This window comes from Emydura macquarii, unplaced genomic scaffold (genome assembly GCF_026122565.2).
Source record: "Emydura macquarii macquarii isolate MOO-44397 ecotype Brisbane River unplaced genomic scaffold, CSIRO-AGI_Emac_v2 contig_3348, whole genome shotgun sequence".
NCBI classification, from domain to species: Eukaryota; Metazoa; Chordata; order Testudines; family Chelidae; genus Emydura; species Emydura macquarii.
In genome coordinates this window covers 6,413,379-6,433,078 of record NW_027133485.1, presented here as the reverse complement: position 1 = coordinate 6,433,078, position 19,700 = coordinate 6,413,379, and the positions used below count along the sequence as shown (strand labels likewise).

The window sequence follows — 19,700 nt, the reverse complement described above, 5'->3', positions numbered from 1 at the left end:
CTGTATAAAATCCATACAAAACCTTCACTCGCTAGGACACAGAAAAAACAAGAAGCCATCCTCACCCCAAAACACACCTCCCAAGTCACATGCTGCAGACTCACTCGTGTTCCCACAGCACCAAGCTCTCCATCCCCACACCTTCACAGCCCACCACAGTTCTGTGTCCACCTGCAGATCTGCTCTAGCTTCCTCCCATCTGTCCTCGCTCCGGCTTCCTCAGTCTCCCCTTCCACCACCTGCAGCTTCACACCCAGCCCTTATGCTTGGAACAGCTGCTCATGCCTCATCTGCTAAATGCTCTCCCTCTCTCCTTCAGATCAGCAAGTGCCCAATGGGCGCCTGGTGCACAGACCGGTCTCCCTAAGAATTTCCCTTTAGAAATGATGGGTTTGGCTTTCAGAACGTCTCCGAGTGCTGGCAACAATCCCAGCCAGGGCCCAAACATAATCTTTTCGGGCCCAGTACAAACTTGTAACACGGGCCCCCTCCCACACACATACCCATGGGGGCAGCAGTCTGGGCCGAGGCCCCCAGGGCCTCCGGGCCCCAGTAAACTGTATCCTTCCCCCACCCCCATGTGGGGGCCCTGACCCCACCAGACAAGCAAGGAGGCCTCTGCAGGAGTCAGAGCAGCAGTCTTCCAGCAATTCTCAAAGCCCACATCTGCAACTCAAAGAGAGCTCAGGGTCAGCTCCTAAAGAACAACAGCGGGATGCACTCAGCAAGCCCAGCTCCCCATGTTCAAAGGCCGGTGCTTTTGCAGGTGGAATGATTCAGGAGGAGAGAGAGAGAGAGAGAGAGAGGACCTTCCGCCATAGAACAGGGAAACAAATTCAAGGGCTGGCCCAGAGATTGCTATGGACCCTCCCCTCCTTCAGATGGAGCCAAATTCGCTCCCTGCGGACTGAAGCTGACATGGGCCCATCAGGACAAAGACATCGGTCAGCTCTGCCCACATACCCACTGCAATGTGCATGCTCTGCACACGGCAGGGTAGAAGACAGACAGCACTGAACAATGACTGCTCCTGTGGAGTGTCCGCCCCACCCCCCTCCCCCCCCCCCTTTCAGCAGGTGCAAACAGGGAAGAAATCCCACAAAAGGTCTCATGACCCTACATTAGAAAATCTAAGCCGTTCAGCATCAGCAGCTTTAGTTCCAGAGGCAGAGAACCCATGGACTGCGTGTTCCCCAGCGCTGCTCCCCCACCCCAAGGAACATCTCCCATGTCCCAGTAACCTGGCACTTGTGCTATTAAGGCAGTATTACTATTCAGCACTTCTTTCCAGACTTTAGCTAATCAAGCCAAACAGCTGCCTTGCTCTGTGAGGTAGCCAAGTGTTAGGCCCACTTTACAGATGGAGAAACCGAGGCACAGAAGTAAAATAACTCTCCAGGCCATACAGTGACAGAACTCGGTTTAGAACCCAGGCATCCCGACTCTCAAAGACTCGCTCAGCCCACATGCATCTAATACGCCACGCTGAGGACAAGAGTCTACAAAAAAACATCTCGTGCTCCCTGGACAGCTAGCAATGCAGCGTACGCTCAGCTCCCTGCAGAAAATGAGCCTTGTATTGCTGCACTGGGAAGTGACAGAGGGGGGTCCAGAGAGAACCCCCCACCCAGGCCTCCAGGCCCATGGGCAGGCAGCAATCACTGAGGAAGCTGATATTCCCTCTGCATTCATGGAAGGGTCTGCTCAGATTCTCACCACACCCTCCAGATCCCGGGGAACCTCCAGACAACTGGGGAACCTGACAGCGGAGGATGATCAGCCGCACCCCACACCACCTCCCTGCTGAATAATCACCCAGGACAAAAGCAGCACTGGGTGGTGCAATTTTGCGGCTGGTGGGAAAGGCACTAACAACCAGCTGTTGACAGGGGAGAAGCTGGTTTTGTCGGGTCAGCCTGTGCGTCCCACAATGCCTGACGGTTAGGTCACCGTACAGCGTAGTTTTTATAAGGCTCTAAGCCCAAGACACCTTCAGGAGGGCTCTTCACAAGTGCCAAACTCAGCAGAATACGCTATAACCGGTCCCGGTAATTATAGCTCCCGCTGCCACCCCCACCCTGTTCCGCTCCCAGCAAGTCTCGGTCCCCCACCCCCAGGTGTGCACCGCACACTATCATTACACCAACCGCTGCTCCTCTTTACAGCCTACCCCGCCCTGACCAGCAGGCAGCGATTGCCTCACCAGCCTTGGAAAGCTCAGCTGGCGTTTGACAAGATCCGCTCCCCGCTGCAGAGCTCCACGAGGCAGGGCCGTGCCAAAGGAGGCAAACAAAGTGCGCTGCAGAGAGGAGCCGGCAAGGCAGTTAGACACGTTGACAGAGGCAGAGCAGACAGACGGCGACGGGGATGAGCGGAGGGGTTGGTTTGAGATTCAATTAAAGGAGACCGGTCCTCATCCAGCATGTCCAGGAGAAGCACAAAACCGACGCACAACAGTGCACTGAGGCAACCAGGAAATGCGTTGTGCAGGCGCTGCCCAGCACACGCAAACACACACCCCTCGCCCCCATGTACCACTTGCAAGAAATCCCCACACGAGCACTGGCTGTGGAGAAGATGCTGATTGGCTCCACCTCCATCCCATCCCTACAATGAAGCATACCCCAGGCGCTGCCATCACATAGCCTCCTGGCTGATATTCCTCAGGGAAGGTTTCTTTTAAAAAAGGAAGAGCCTAAGCCTTATTCCAGAGAAGTATTGGATTCAGAGCTTCACGTGCAATAGACAGGGCACCAGTAATTCCCATGTAATCATCCACTGTCAAAGACATCTGAGTAATGGAAAACAAAGCCAGACCAATCACTAATCTTCTCCCACCGAGCTGGGCAGCATCACCCTGTGCGCTTCCCCCGCCCCCATCCCGGCATTCATAAAGTACATCTACATGGGGATTAATCTTCCTCCTGGAAAAGAGGCCTGGCTTATCCAGCCTCTTCGATCCTCCACACTACAACATCCGCAGCAACCCTCGCTCCAGCCCCTGCTTTGCTAACAGGGCCCTAAACGCCGTAAGAAAAATGGCCCCATTCAGGTTAAACCGGCACCACACTATAGTCACAGGGTAATTTATTACAGCACTAGGTTCGATGGCTTAACCTCAGGCAGGATCCAGAAACTCTCAGGCTCCTTTCAAGTGAAAGCTTCCAAGGAACCTAGTTGCCTAGAGAAGGCCGTAATGACTTATTGCAGGTCTTTTACAATCCATGTGTTTTTCTCATTCCACATTCTTCACTTACTGCCTTGCCTTTTTAACCCATTCTTCCTCCACCTCCTTTTAAAGGGCTCCCCCTTCACCCTGCCATCAGACCCGGGGGACTTGAAAACTGAAGGCCATGGCATTTATAACAGGCACACAACATCTCGATCTCATTTCAGTCTCACTGGTCTGTAGCTGAGCTGAATTTCACGGCTTTCGCTCTACGTAGAAAGGTGGGCGGGGAGTGGAGAGTGTCCCTGAAAAGTTGCAGCGTAACAGCTGCATGCTGCGCGTGTCGTGAGCCCAATAGTCCCACTGCTTTTTGAGGAAGTTACTTGATTCCTCTTAAGTGGCCTAAGTTGCTCAAACCAGGGTTGGTACAGTGATTTGCCAGCCAGGCTGACTCTTGCTTCCAGGGACTTATGCTGCTCCCTTGTTCCTAGACAATGGTTCATTGCTGTGGGAATCTGTGGTTCCCTTTGCCACAATAAAGCCAGACAGTGGCAATACTGCACTGCTTGAGAGCGAAACCTTCCTTCATTTCCAATAGCCAACCCGCTTGCCATATCCCTCAGGATTTCCAAAGCAACTTTGTCGAGACTTTACTGAAAAGCCACATCACCCGTCCCCCCTCCGTCCCCCCGACCCCCCAGTTCTCATGGGTAGCTGCTGACGACAGACTTCACCACAGCCCACGAAAGCCGCCAGGAAAGACGACATTCGATGACCTCACTGCAGTCGGACACGCCTGCTTCAGTTCGTCCATCTTTCCGCACTCAACGCCTGGGAAACGCAAGTCCTGGCTCAGCTGCTCTGGTATGCAGCTCCTGCTGTACACGGCAGCAGGGCGTGTGAGTCCCAACCCTAGTGCCTCACAACCCATTCAGAGGCACAAATCAGCCTGAGCAGAATGGAGACGCGCATCGGGTTAGCTTGCAGCCCCAAAGAGGAGTTTGAAAAGGGGGTTTGCTGCCCTTTGCACCTCAGGGATGGAGCGTAGGTCAGCATTCTGGCCATGCAAAAGGAAAAGCAAGGGACAAGCGGCAAAGGACCAGTCACGCATGGACAGAGGGGATTTTGCTAGTGCTGCCAAGGAGCATTATATTAACCACAGCAACAAGGAAATTGCTTACTGCATCAAGTGTTCTTTTTTGGCTGCAATTTCCTCTCCTAATCCTGCACTCCTGTCCCTGGCCCATGCATGCCTGCACTCTATTATACTGCAGCTCGCGCTCGAGTTGGCGAAGGAACACTGCCCCATACAGGAACCCAGCCTGGCAGCAGTAGAGGCCCACTCGGGCGTATGCCACCACTCAGCAGGGTAATCAGATATCCCCTGTGACCCTGGAGAGGGGACCTGTAGGCTCTTCAGAACAGGGGAGACCTCCAACGCTTTCACAACACTGGGGACGCAACAGTCTCTTCGGAGTCCTGTTCATGAAACCTGCTGCGGATTCCTCCAAACAATGATTATGCTGGCCACAGAAAGTGGAACTGGTTTAACAGGGTCCCTTCCCTCTTCCTTTTCGCAGCATTGTTCTCATGCTGACCTCTGCTGAAGCCAGCACTGGCACCTCTTCAGATCCTGCACCATGCGAACGCTTACACCGAAGCTGGGATGAGCCTCCTTAAATTGCCTCACACACAGGGGAGAGAGGTCTCGGTATTCTACTCCATGTGGTCTTGAGACAGTTGTGGCTGGAAAGTGAAGTCTCCTGCTGCACCCGCAAGCTGGATTTTTAGATATTTTAGGTATTTATAAGGCATCAATCACCCTGGTATCAAAACAGTGGAATGACAGCACCTGCAGGAGTCAGCAAAGAGATTCTTTTTACGCTCGCCTCTTGAGAGAGGCTGGAGTGCTTTCTTCATCATATCAGCTTCTGTCTTCGTACCTCCAAGGCAAGCTAAACACTTGACCCAAATGTGACTAGCTTGTGAGGACCAGAAACCAGCAGGCTTGAGACATCAAAGATCTCAGCTTTACCCCGACGTGCGGGATGAAGGGAAAAAGGCCCAGACGAGAAGTCTCACACACACAATGCTACACCACCTAAGGAGTGACGAAACTCAACAGGCCAAGCCATCTCTAAACACTTTGCTTGCCAGAAATCTATTAAATCTGCCCCTGACAGGAGATCAAAGATTTTCTGAATCAGCTACTGGTGACACACCTTCCCTCCCAGCCTGAGTCATGCCAAGTCTATCTTTCTCAGAATCTAAATCTGCTGCCTGGGCAAAGAAAGGCAAACAGATTCATCATGACCACCACGAATTACAGGCACCTGATATGCAGGCCAAAAGCACCCTGTGACCCAAGACTCTCCAAACCTCCTTTCCCAAAACAAGAGAGAATTTCCCGGAAAGGAAGAGTGACAGCCTGATGGCTGCTGGGTGACCCATGAAGTGAGTTAGTGGGTCTCAGTCCAGCTTCTTGAGGACACGGAAACCCACCACAACTGGCAGCAATGCCAAGCGATGCCCTTGTTGGCAGCCTCTGCTGAGAGGCCAAGGATGGAAGAGATCCTGGAGAGTGAGTGCTGCTTTGGGCCCCCCAGAGATGATCTCTGCAGATCACGGTTCAGACCTTGGTTAGGCAGTGTGACAGTAACAAACTCTCACCCCCGCCACCCAGATTGCACCGATTCTATGGCTAATGACAGACCTGCAGGCTTTAGGGCTGACAATCTGGCACTTTTCAACAGGCCTAAATTCTCATTCACTCTCTCTCACTTACCTACACGCGCGCGCGCGCGCACACAGTAAAAAGAGCAACAAGAGAAATTGTGTCTAGATATGTCAGAACTCAGGGGACATGATCACCCCTGAGACAGGTGGCGATTATAAAAAGGCAGCAGGAACCAGGGGAGGCAAGGCAGCCATGAGAACAAACCCCGTTGGCCAAAATAAACAAGAGTAAATCAGCATCTTCCCCAGAAGCCTCAAGTTCCATCCTGACTAAAAATAAAAGCCACACATATGCTCACACCCCAGCACAAAGCCACACATTGCTGCAACCCTGGATTCACCAAACAACCCAGGCCACACAGCCATCATAGGGTCACAAAAGAACCTCAAAGACGCTGGATCCTCCCAGTTCACTTTCCCTTCCGACTGGACAGAGCATAGTCACCCGCATAATTCTTCACTGCAGGAAGTTCCCAAGTCCAATACGAGGGCTGGACTTAAAGGAAGGGGCCGGATAATTTTGTGACCTATGATCGTGATGACATCTACGCGAGGCTGGTGTAATCAAGCCTCACGGCTCAAGGTTTACACAGATCGTCTGGGAGGGCGGGATGGAATTCCTTGCGCCCCTCTCCGTGCATAGCATTGCACAACGGTCTGTGTACCTAAGGAGATAGGTCTTTTTCTGATGTGTCGGGCCATGGACTTGATGGGGCAACGGTCTGATCTGTTATAGCAAATCCCATACCACGGCTACGGTTGAAAAAGCACAGCTGCCCCCACCCCCGTCTGGGTAGCAACATGCAATGCAGCTGCCACGACTATTCCTGCAGGAGGAGAGAAGTGTTCAACACAGGTTCTCAACACACCTACTCAGGAGGGGGGGAAGGGGAGAGATTTCAGCTCAGTCTTCAATGTTCAGCCACTTCCTCTTATCCTCTACCTGAGAGGTAGAGCAGGGAAAACCACCACTCCCCACCCAGGGGAGGGGACCCATTGCCTCATCGCCAGCCCCAGCACACTCCTGCAGGCTGAGCTTCTGCAGGCTCCAGAGGATACCCGCAACCAAGACAATCCTTTCATCACCACAAAGGAATGACGTTTATCGTTGCAGGATCAAATAATAACTACAGCTAGTCCAGAGTCAGGAGATAATTACAGACAGCGAGGCTGCCCTCCCCCTGGTCCAGACTGGAAGAGCCGAGTAAACCATCCACCTCTGCGGAGAAGCATCTTAGAGCCAGTCTCAAAACCCAAATGCCCTGGTCCTGCAACGTCAAGGCAAGACCCCAGCACAGGGTTCTCTCTCCCGCTGCTGATTGATGGGTGCCAAGAGGCAGAGAGGGCCACTGGCAGGGTAGAGACAGCTAAGGCAGCAGCCCATTGGGCAGCAGGCTTGAGCACCAGGAGAGAGGCTGGGTGAGGCTAACAGCCTTACTGAGAATTCCTCAGTCTATATAAAACATACATACTGCTCCTCCAATACCAGCCAGCACAACCCTTTCCCCAGGGAGACCGCACTGGGCATTGCAGCACGGAGTGCTGAAGGGTCCTTATTGGAACAGTCTCCCGCCCCTTGACTGCCACCTCCTGACAAAGCACCCAGGGAGGCAAGGTTAGACAATCAAGGTGACCTGTCCTCACTCTCTTTCCAGTCCAAGCAGCTGTAATTAAAGCAGCAACACGCCATGGTGAGTTGAGATCTCAGAGAGCTGAGATCAGCCTAGCTGACCTTCCTGGCAGAAGGCATTCCAGCGCTCCTTCCAGTCGATGGCAGAGCAGTTCTTGGCACTCCGAAACCTACGATATCAGAGCTGCCCTGTGTAATTGGGAGCAATGCAAGGGAAAAACCAAGGTATGGCCACCACAGAACAGTGGGGGATCACAGCAAGGTACACAGCATTGAAAGAAATGGCTCCCCTGGGAACAGAGGGTCAGGAACCCCCAAATTCTAATCCTGACTCCAACACAGATGCATTCTGTGGCCTTGGGCAAGTCACTTGCCCTGTCTGCCTCAATTTCCCAATCCATAGAGTGGGGCTAATTATAATGATCTCCAATGTGCGATTTAGTGGAGATTAATTAGCTAATATTTAAAAGGCTTGGAACATGAAAAGCACTGTATGCATGCTAACGATGTTTAATGTGGGTACTATGTGCACCTTGCAATACAATAAATCTCTGGGCCAACCTAGGACGGTAACTAAAGTTTTTGCATTTGCAGCACTTTTCTTCATAATTCAACACTTCTCTTCATTCTTCAAACATCTAGCTAAGCACGGGAACAGGTTACCTCGGGAGGTTGTGGAATCCTTGTCCCTGAAGGTTTTTAAGAATGGGTTAGACAAACATCTGTTGGGGGTGGTTCAGGTATATTTAATCTTGCCTTAGTGTGTGGGTAATGGACTATATGATCTCTTGAGGTCCCTTCCAACCCTACATTTGTAGAATTCCATGATAACATTTTGGTATCATTGTCCCATCTCCTCTCTCCAACATGACTCTGATTTTGAACCAGAACAGAGAGCCTGCTCCGCTCGGCACTGCTACATTTGTGTTGCGTTGGCTCAGATTGTAGTTCAGTTCTGGCTGGTTAGACTGAAGCAGCAGGTCTCTGCAGACACTGCTTCGCACATGTGCATGTTTAGTTATTCATCAGCAGAAAGTTGGACAAAACTTCCCTTTTCTCTAGAAACTACCTCAGTGGCTTTCTAAGCAGCTTCAGATTCATGGCATCAGCATCCAGAGGGACAAAGAGCTACCGAACTAGACCACCGTCGCTTATTGCCTCGGCACAGGGGTGTGGCAAATGGAGCTCTGAAAGGCAGCCCAGAGCTGCTTTCATCATTATCCCAGACACACGGCCTGCAGAGACTACGTGTCCCACCTTGTGGGGCTCCATCTTGATCTACACAGCCACGTAATGAGACCAGGGTGGCTGAAATCTGCCCCACTTTGTGCATAGTAGGTGTGGTCCTGGGGCTCCTGGGAAATTGCCCATGCAGCTCTCAGTTGGGCAATTTATAGGCACCTCTGGGTTAGGTAAGTCACTCCCATCGGTATCTTAACGGGTCTCCATCTAGGGGCCTTTCCTCACATGGCTGAGACCTTTGGGGCCATTTTAGTAGAGGGTGACTGGCTTCAAAGGTGCAGCTCTGAATTCAGATGATGGAATTCAGCACAGCAGGGTGGAACTTGGGCCTTGTCATCATCTGCTAGTCATCATCTCCCCCCCTCGACACTCCCACCTGTCATGCTGCAGGCTAACCACCCTTGCTGATTAGTCATCATAATGCCTTCAGCAGTTCACACCTCCGCTCAATCAAACAGTTTCCCCATTGCTGCATGGATACCATCACTCACAAGAGACCAGGAATCAAACAGAGCCCAGGTTAAAGCGGTACAGGCCACTGACGCAGCAGGCTTTGACTCGACTGACAACATGCAGCGCAGATCAGGTCACCTTCAATCAGCTATGCTCACAGACAAACGCCTTGTCATGTAAACTAGATTTCTAGCCACTGGGTGCAAACCCCTAGCAAAACAAAGTGTTATACCCTGGAGTAGCATAGTTACTAGGGAGGCCAAAAACCCAGTGCCTAGGAGGCCTAGATTTCTCTGTTTAGGCTCTTTTCATCAGTCTACGATGAAAGGTACGAAAATTAGCAGATCACAGAAACTGCAGTCTGATTGACCCCAGCTAAAGGCAAGGTTTGTAAACGGGATGAAAGCACCTGAATCCTCCATCCCATGGAAGGTGCACGCACATAGGGACCCTTTGTACTCCAGCTCTCCCTGCACCCAGACCTGCCCAGTCTTGCTCCTTGAATGGAAGGTGCTGCCCTTGAGATTAATTTTAATAACAGTTTTCAAAGTACCTCGCTGTTATGAAAGATTTCTCCAGGTGATTCAACAAGGCATTTACATTCTCACACAGACGGTCAGCTTGAACAATGTCAGGTGTCCTCCTTCCTCCCTGCCCTCCAATGAGAAGAATCACTGTCACTGCAATCTGTTACTCCCAGACAAAGTGAGACGGGAGCTGGTCAGAACCCGGTCATTGACTCTGTGGAACTATAATCTCATCCGCCACTCCACCCTCCAGCCCAGATGACATAGAACAGCTTCAAATATGCTCTAGATCGTTCATGCTCAAACATTCACACTTCAATTCGCATTCTCAATTCACATTTCAACAAGAATTCTCCAAGGGGGGGGGAGGGAGGGCTAGTGGATAACTTGTTCTGGACAGGAGAAGCTGAATTGTTTATGGTTGGTGGAGGGAAAGAAGTGAGAGAACAGGCCCTACAACTATCCAGAATGTAACAGCCTGAACGTCACTTCTCACCCAGCCCCCATAGGCAAGCATTGAATGCCATGCTGGAAAGAAAGGCCATTTGACAGTTTAACCATTAATTTCCCTTCATTGGGCAGGCATCGTAAACAAGATTTATTCCCACATGGATTTAGTCACTTTCCAGCACTGAAAATTCCTACCAAGGTAGCTATTAGTTTCATTAGCCAGCAAGCCAACCACACTAGCCCTAAACAGGGCTTTCATCTTTACCAGGAAAGTCTCAGATGTGCACAGGAAATAAAGCAGTTTACATTTTAAGCATGAGAGCTAACTAATGGGGTGGGGTGAGCAGTTGCCCATCCCTGGATTACCAACCTTCACTAGCAAGTCTGAGTCAGACCAGGGCCATCAGAGGTGTTTTATTTCCCCTTTGCAATGTAATAGTCTGTACAAAATGGTATGGATTCATTCAAATTAAAGTCAAGACTCCATGGTTCTATTCCCAGATCCGCCACTGGCTCTCTGCGACACTGAAGCACAAAATCTGTAGGCCTCAGTTTCTCTACCTATCAAATAGTTTACTGCGTTTACTTCACGGGGTTGCAGGGCTTTATTAATGAATATGTGTAGACCGCAGATTCCATTATTAAACACCTTTCTGGGAGGACACACCCAGACTCTGTACAAGGCTGTTAATCCCTGAGCCCTGTGAAGCGTAAACACTGGAGCTGCATTTTTCTTGCCTCTGGAATTTTTGAATGGCACCCCTTGAATCAGAGGACTGGGGAATCAATTACACCCCCGTCTCCACATGCGAAGAGGAAAAGGAAGCATATGCTGTTAGTGCCTGGCTCCCCCGGACTCGAGGGTCCCCATTTCAAGAGAGCTGGCTGCTAAACTTACAAAACAGAAACGCTGTGAGAGGAGCTCTGTGGGGCAGAAAGCTGGGCTCTCGGACAAGTCTCTGCGGAAAAAAATAAAAAATGTGCACCAGGAGACCAGGAATCTCCGTCAAAAGTGCACACTCACTGCCTGTGCCATCCACCACCAGCAGCTGCCTAAGAGATGCAGGCACCAGCTTCAGAAATCCACACACACCCACACCCCCTCCCCCGTCACATCAGCTTGGGGAGGCAGAACAACCCCCGCCTTTGAAAAAGCCCTTAAAGGAAGCTGCCTCGGCTTCTCTGGGTGGGAAGTGAATGGTTTAGGGTTACCGGTGCCCCCCCAGGAACATCTCCAAGAGCTTCTTTCTGATAAACAAACGGACCAAGTAACACAACACAACACAAAGTGAGGGGCCCTGCTGGTAACACACAGCCCCCCAGCCAGTGTTCATGGCTTCAGATGCCCACAGACCAACCCCGCCCAGGCGTTGCACCATCCCCACCCCGGCCACCCAGGGCCGGCGCTGAGGTCTGGCGAGCCGACGAGGGACACGCAGATCCCCCGGGGCGACTCCGAGCGCCCAGCCCAGAAGATGCGACGGTGCGTGTGGGAGTGAACAAAAGCAGGAGACACCCAGCCAGCCGGGGAGCGGCCCCCCGCCCAAATGCCAGGAGACGGGACTGAGCCTGGGAACGGGGGGGGGGCGCAGGAGACAAAACAAGCCCCCCCCCGTGCTACAGTCACTGTAGGAAGCAGGGACCGGGCTGGGGGCCACCTGCCCCCCCCAACCTTTCCACCCCCGGGTCCCCGGCCGGGCCGCTCCCCCCATTGCGTGGGACCCCCCCGGCACCGGACAGGGCCCCCCCCCCACGGCCCCTCTGCAACCGGGTCCAGGCCCCCCCCCGGCTACCTTTGTACCGCTCCAGCACATCCTCGTACGCCTGCACGAACTCCTTCTCCTGGCTGCGGTTGGCCGGCAGCAGCCCGGGCACGTAGCCGGCCATGGCGCTCCCCGGCCGGGCCTCGGTGCGGGCGGCTGGCGGGGGGTGGAGGGGCAGGCGCGGCCCCCGCGGGTTCGGGCTCTGGGCTGCGGCTCCGTCCCGCTCTCGGCCCGGCTCCGCGCGCGGCAGCGGCCAGGGCCGGTCTCGGCAGCTCCCGTTTCCGCCTCGCCTCTTCCCGGCGCCCGGCGGCGGCGGCGGCTCCTCCCGCTGTCAGCCGCGGCCCGGCCCCAGCCCCCGGTCCACCCCCGCCGGGCCCGGCCCGCTGAGCGGCGGCGACACCTGGCGGCCGGCCGGGGAAGGGCGGGGGCAAAGGCGGGCCAGAGGCAGGGGGGGGGGGGCCGCCGGAGCCGGGCGTGGGGGGGCCGATGCTGCACCCAGGGGCCTGAGCGGGGCGCCGGGAAAAGGCCTCCTCGGAGCCACCTCGGCACTGGGTGGTCCTCTCTGGTGCCTGGGGGTGGGAGCCGGGGTCAGGGACGGAGCCCGGCAGCTGGGGGCACAGGCCTGGGGCAGCCCCAGATCAGCGGTGGTCTGGACTGAAGAGCAGGTTCGCTGTGTCCCCTGGCAGGCAGGGGAGAGGGGCATGCACCAGATCCGGAGCAGAACCCAGGGAAGGAGGGAGGTGCCGGATCTGGATCATGGGAGAGCAGAGGAAAGGCGAGGCACCAGACCCTGGGCGGTTGCAGGTCCAAGACAGAGGGGGTCTTGAGAAGGGAATGGGAATCCGAACCGAGGGGAAACGCCACTTCTGGATTCAGAAATGGAGACGGGGGAGTTTCAGGGACAGAGAACTGGACCCAGATCCAGCTGCTGGCACAGGGGGAGGATTGGAACCAAGCTGGGACCCACCGCACAGGCCAGAGGAGGAACTGCAGCCACAAACAAACAAGACCAGAACCCAGCCTGGATTGACAAGCGCTTTGAGTGTCCGGACTCACAGTGGAGGGTTAAGGAGAAACAATGAGAGAGGTATGGACCAGAACAGGATGCAGAAGCAGAGAGAAGGGATAAGGAGAAAAGAACAAACTCGGGATCAGGGTCAGGGCCCATGAGTTTGAGCTGAGAAACGGGAGTACTTTACAGAAAGCCTGGCTGAAATCTGAGGGTCAGTGGCTGGGACAGAACAAAGAGTGAGATCCTAGAGTCACGTTGGGGCAAAGTTTCTGTCTGCGGAAAATCCCCAGAGGAACCTGGATTCAGATTAGGAATTTTAGCCATTTTCCCTACACTTCTTATATAGGCCTGATCCTGCAATCGGATTTATGCAGGTGCATCCTTGTGCCACGGCAAAACATTTCATCTGTGCAAATCAGAGATCCAGCAAAGACATAAGCATGCTTAATTTTACACACTGGGTGAAATTCTGGCTTCACTGCAGTCAATGGCAAAAGTTGCACTAACTGCAATGGGGCCAGGATTTCACCCTGACAATACTCCCATTGCTTTCACTGGAATTACTCACTGGGCATAAAGCTAAGCACATACATACATCTCTGCAGCAGCAGGGCCTCAGCCTGTAAACTCTGCAGAATAAGGACCTTCTGGCCTGTATGTTTTGTACAGCTCTGGCCATACTTTCAGTGCTTAACAAATAAATAATACCTGCACCAATGGTGTAGTAGTTTTCCATTACATTATTCTGCCCCTGTTTGTTTCAGATGATTCTGGTGACATTTCGCACCCCAGATCTGTGGATCATTCAAGTGACATTTCAACCTTGACACAACAGGGAACTTTAAGCCTGTTTTGCAGGCATATGCAAATTACGCTAATAATGGCACATTAGCAGGCATGAATGCCTAAACGTTAGCAAACTTCATGCAACAAACTGGGACTCAGGCTTTCATTCCCTAGGCCCAACACTTCTCTGCAGATAAGGTGATAACCAAACCGAGATAACTTGGGTCTAATTTTCAAGAGTGCTAAGCACCCAAATATTCACTTGAAATCAATGCTCAGCACCTCTTCAAAAATCAGTCCCAGGGGGCCTCAAATTTCATCACCCAAAAATGAAGGCATCAAAAATTAGAGGCCAGCTGTGAAAATGTTGCTGCACCACATCTCCTTCCAGGTGATTTGTACATCAGCTTGAAGCAGTACCCATTGGTTTATCAACTCAAAACATCTGTACTGGCTTTACATGCTCTACTAGTCTTGCCAGAGTGTAAGTGACAGTAACAGGGCATATTTGTCAGGAGATAGTTTAATAGATCAGGTATCATACCAGTGCAGGGTTTTATATTAAATAAGCAGTGTGACAGGTAAGTCCTGTCTGGGCAGCTGGTGGGCTAAGAACACAGCATGGAAAAATAAGGAATGGAGGAAAAGCAAGCAGCATATAATCAATTATTTTTCAGTTTTAAAAGTGCCTTAACTCCAGCTGAGTGTTTGTTTGGTAGATGACCTGATATTAATAACATTAGCATCTAAATGGTCCAACAGGCTTTGAAATGAACACCTCAGTAAGATAAATGGGTGGGTAGAGGTCAGATTTGTTGCTGATACTATTATTTACCATTGGGTCTTAGAAGCTATTTGTGAAACCAGAGTGTACACACTAGCAAAACACAGGGGGGGAACGCGCGAGGAGGGAGGGAAGGGGCATGAAAAACCTCCACATTCAGCATTTGGGTTTTGTCCCACAGCAATTAGAATAGTGTAACATGCAGGAAAAAAACCCCAAATCCCAGGATCTCCAAGTTCTTTGTGGCTCTGGGTTTTACAGTTTGCTTGCAAATCCCTGAAACCTGGTTATTGTCACAATGTTTCTCCCTTCCCACACCCTCTAACACAGCAGGTGTAAAAAGGAAAAGGAAATGCAGCTTGAGTGGCACCTAGTGGGGAATGTTGGGTGATGCAAGAAAACCCACCTAAGGCTTAACCTTCACTCAACCACCACCCTGCTCTCTGGAGAAGCATGAATGAACATAGAAGAGAGACAGTTACAATCATCAGAGGTCACTGGGGATTATAGGAGGCAGCCGGACAATTCAGAAGGGTTGTCACTGAAACGTGGCCAGGGCAAAAGGCGACTGTGGATGGACTTCTTCACTCGATCCCACATTCCCTCTTTCCTGAGAGATTTTGCATTGTAAAGTAAACGACATTCCTCTGACTGCTTGCAGTAGAAAATGAAACCAACCCAAGCAACTACACATAGGATCTACTCCCACCTTTCCTGGGCAACATCCCATCCCCCAGAAAGATCAGCTCTCACAATTGCTCCTGGGCATGTTGGGCAGCCAGACATGGAATTTCACACACACCTTCCACTCCTTCCCTCTTTACCCTTGCAGGCAGGCCTGGATTAACCAATGAGCACTCAATGCACTTGCACAGGGCGACCTCCAGGAAACCCACACACACACAAAAGAACAAAAACAACTCAGGGGCAGGGCATCACAGGAGGAGGGGTGGTCAGAGCCAACAGCCCTAAGCAAGAAACCAGGCTAGCCCCACGCTATGGGACAGGAGCCAGTGTAGGGCAGGGTCACGCCCCATCCCTCTTCCCAGGCCTCCCACTACCACCCCAGCAGGGAAGGTGGGAGGGCCCCCAATTGCCCTCATGCACCGGGCCCCAAAATTCTTAAATCTGGCACTGCTAACAGAGAGTCTGAAACAATTTACTTGTCATCACTTGTTCAAGGCAATATCGAGGGCATAGAATGAGCAGGGCCCACTAGGGACAGAGGACTGGAGGCTTCGAGTCCAGTCCAATGCTACTTTAGGAAACCGCATCATCTAATCCCCTTCATAAATTCATCAAGATCCATTTTTAAACGAGTTAGGTTTATTGCATTGTTTCTTTGTATTCCCACATCTTCCATCTGTCTCCATCTGTTGTCTCTTGTCTGATGCTTTGATTGTAAGCTCTTTGGTGCAGAGACCCCAGCAGCTTTCCCTTACCCCTTCGTTGGATACCACGGACTCTTTCACTAACTACTAGCCTAGTTCCACACATGCAAGATAATCTCTGGTCTAAACGCCTCCTCTTGAAGTTGTTGCCTCCTTTCTCTTTTGATACACACACTTCATGGCAGAGCAATAGAGACTGTACCCTCCCAAGCAACTCCAGGGACAGCAGGTCCACCCTGAAATTGCTCCTGGCCCCACATCTCCCACATACAGGAGCGCTGGACCGCAGAGTGCGTCCATCACCGTCCTGCACTGCTCGCCACGCTGGTTTGGGAGGGAGACAGATGGCCCCGCCTCTTGGCCTGGCTCCACTCGGGTTGTCTGATCTCATCTTCTTGTGAGATTCACTCGTGCCTTGACAGGAGAAGGTTTCTGCTGGGTCCAGACCCTGCTCTGGAGCTGGAGAAATCCCAGTGTTTTTTTTGCTGCTGTGAGATTTGGCCTCCCCCTGTCAGAGACACGCACACCATGCGACCGCGTCCCGGATGGGGGCAGGCAGCCTGGAGAGACATTGGCTGCTCAACGGCTCTGTAACCATGGCAACCAGAAGACTGGTTACTCAGCCATCAGGGTTGCCATGGCAACGCCAAAAGCTGCCTTCCTCTTCAATCCCAGTGGCTCTTTAAGCCACACAGCAGACAATTTCCTTTTGCTTTCTGTGTTTGCCTTACCGGGAGAGTCTCCAAGTCCCCTGTAATCCCTCCCTTGCAGAGTCGAGTCCCCTGTAATACCTCCCACGCACCCAGATACACTCCCTGCTCTCAGAGGCTTAAACCCAGCACGAAACCTCCAAAGTAGCAATGCCCCCATCACTTTATTCATCAGCCCTGGAACAAGCTTGAAGAACAACAATCGTATTCCACACACAGCGTCCTCAGAGCACCTTGGAAATACAAATGAGTCCTCATCCAGCCCTATCCCATAGATCAGTATTGCCAACGCCTTTTTACAGATGGGGAAACTGAGGCACAGAGCAGGGAAGTGATTAGCCAAAGGTCACCCAGCAAGTCAGTGGCAGAGCTGAGAAAAGAACCCAGAAGATCCTGGCCCCAGGCTTGTGTGCTCAGATCACACCACTCTTGGGGGTGTCTCATCTTCCACCCAATAATGCAAATGTTTCTAAAACTTAGTTTTCATTAGCCTTTCTCCACAGAACAAATAGGGGAGGAGGAGAACCAGAGGACGCATGCACTTCTGCCTACTCAGAGTCCTCAGATCTTAGTCCAGTGTACAGTAAATCTGCTCTCTAGTGGTAGTTCTAATTACAGTGCTTAGCACAGACAATGGTTGTTGGACTACTCTACCCAGAATCCCTTACAGGAAGTTGGGTGTGTCTGCTTTTGCAGAATGAAAAATAGAGTGCTGGGTAGGTATTGTTAACAGCAAACCTCCTGATTTCTGTCTTTTCCTTGCAAAATGTTAATCCACAGATACGATTGTTCTCTCCTGCAGATTTTACACTATGCCAGTTTTATTTATTTATTAATTTGCATCAACAATCCCTTGCAGAATGGCAGTTTTCACACCAAAACACACAACCTTTTGGCATTTCAGCCTTCCCCGGAAAGAAGTGTTGAAATCCAAAATTCTGAAAATGTTGAGGTTTGGGCTCGTGGGTCCCAATGCAGCCAAGCATTGAAAGCACATGCTTAAAGTTAAGATCACTGTGGTCAATGGGAGTACTCGTATGCTTAAAGTTACGCATGTGCTTAAATGCTTTGCTGCCCTGGGACCCAGAATCAGACAGTGGAGTGTGAAGGGGGCTAAGTGAATTTCACTCAGCTGTAATGTCTGCAGTCTGGTTTCCTCTTAAGGAATCTTCCCCTAGAATCTGGGGCACTTACATTTTTTAAGAACCTTTCCGGTTCACCTTTGAAAGCACACGGGAAGTGGCAGGTAAATTATAACGCTAACTAAAAGCTTGCTTTACCCTGATGTTTTAATTAGTGAGGATAATTAATACTGTATTGCAGTATTGTGCATTCATGGCCATGCCTCCCTCAGGGAAGGAGGGTTTAAATTCAGGAGATTATGATGGCATGAGGCAACTCTTCATGCATTGGTGCTGCTGTCCTTGCAGCTAAATCTCTGAACGGCTTGTGTGCCCGCTGAGTAATGAAATAAGACAACCATCCATGACAAGCAAAATAACAACCATCCCGACAGATTTTAATTTAAAGCAGATCCTCTGGCTGCTCACAGCAGAGACTAGAAATATCAGCTCTGCTCATCTGAATTCTCTCCCTCCTGGGGGAAACCTGGCTCTTGCATCCTACACCGCCACAGCCACTCCCAGCAAGGAACGGGAAAGACCGTCTGTCCCTTTAGGACAGGCCAGATTTGCTGTTTGCCTGCCATCGGAAAGCGATCTCTGATTTTAGGCAGATATATGTAAATAGACTTATAGACGCCTGAATTAAAAACACATTCACAAGGAAATGAAAAAGCTTTGCTGACCAGCTGGGTTTTATCACTCCACTGTGGGCATCTGAGCAGCTGTTCCCTAACACTAGGCAGAATTTGCATCTCGCCAACCAGCAAAGAATAATCAGGTTTATTCCCACCTCCCTGGGACTCGCATTCAAACCGGTTTCTTTAATTTTTGTTAATTAAACCATTACTTTTGCTCTGGAAGGTGAATGTATTCCAATGGCTTCTTCGACCAAGCCACTCAGATAAAGGATACAACTAAACATCAGAATGACAAAGGATCTCACGGACCCTTTACAAATGTCACCATGAATGTGGATGAAACATGGGCTCTAGGAAAATACCAGCAGTGCCTCTCCTGGATCTGTCTGACGGCTGTCCTTGTATATCTCTAGGATTGGTCTTGTCAGTCTCAGCCCCACCCCCTTCATGTAGATATTGAGCTACAGTCTGCTCTCTGGGCTATATTCACCAACGTGCCTTGGTGGTGCAACGCTCAGGACTGCAACTCCTCGGTCCTAGGTGCCCTGCCACTGAATCCTCATCCCAGAGTTAGAATATAAGAACAGCCAAACTGGGTCAGCCTTATGGGCCATCTAACCTAGCCAGTGGCTGGTGCTAAATGCTTCAAAGGGAATTAACAGAACAGGGCAATTTATTGACTGATCCATCCTCTCTTGTCCAGTCCAGTTGGAGGTTTAGGGACACCTAGAGCATGGGATTGCATTCTGGGCCATCCTAGCTAATAGCCATCAAAGGACCTATCCTCCATGAACTTACCTAATTCTTTTTTGAATCCAGTTATACTTTTGGCCTTCACAACATCCTCTGGCAGTGAGTTCCACAGGTTGACTGTGCGTTGTGTGAAGAAGTACTTCCATATTGTTTGTTTTAAACCTGCTGCCTATTAATTTCATCGGGTGAGCAATAGTTCTTTTGTTATGTGAAGAGATAAATAACACTTCCCTATTCACTTTCTCCACACCATTCATGATTTTATAGACCCCTATGACATCCCCCTTTAGTTGTCTCTTTTCTAAGATAAACAATCCCCATCTTTTTAATCTCTTCTTATATGGAAGCTGTTCCACATCCCTAATCATTTTGGCTGCCTTTCTCTGCATCTTTTCCAATCTGAATATATCTTTTTGAGATAGGGCAACCAGTATTCAAGGTGTGGGCATAGCATGGATTTATATAGAGGCATTATGGTATTTTCTGTCTTCTTATCTATCGCTTTCCTAATGGCTCCTAACATTCTGTTAGC

General features: G+C 51.1%; 1 protein-coding gene across 1 annotated transcript in view; it reads right to left on the bottom strand.

Moving 5' to 3' along the window:
• The window catches only part of MACF1 (microtubule actin crosslinking factor 1), a 222,084-nt gene extending 209,718 nt beyond the window's left edge, over positions 1 to 12,366 (bottom strand). Inside the window, exon 1 of the mRNA XM_067533972.1 lies at positions 12,001 to 12,366. Within this exon, the coding sequence (XP_067390073.1) occupies positions 12,001 to 12,094 (94 nt within the window). The 5' untranslated portion in view covers positions 12,095 to 12,366. The remainder of the gene's footprint in view (positions 1 to 12,000) is intronic.
• Positions 12,367 to 19,700: the final 7,334 nt, after the last annotated feature.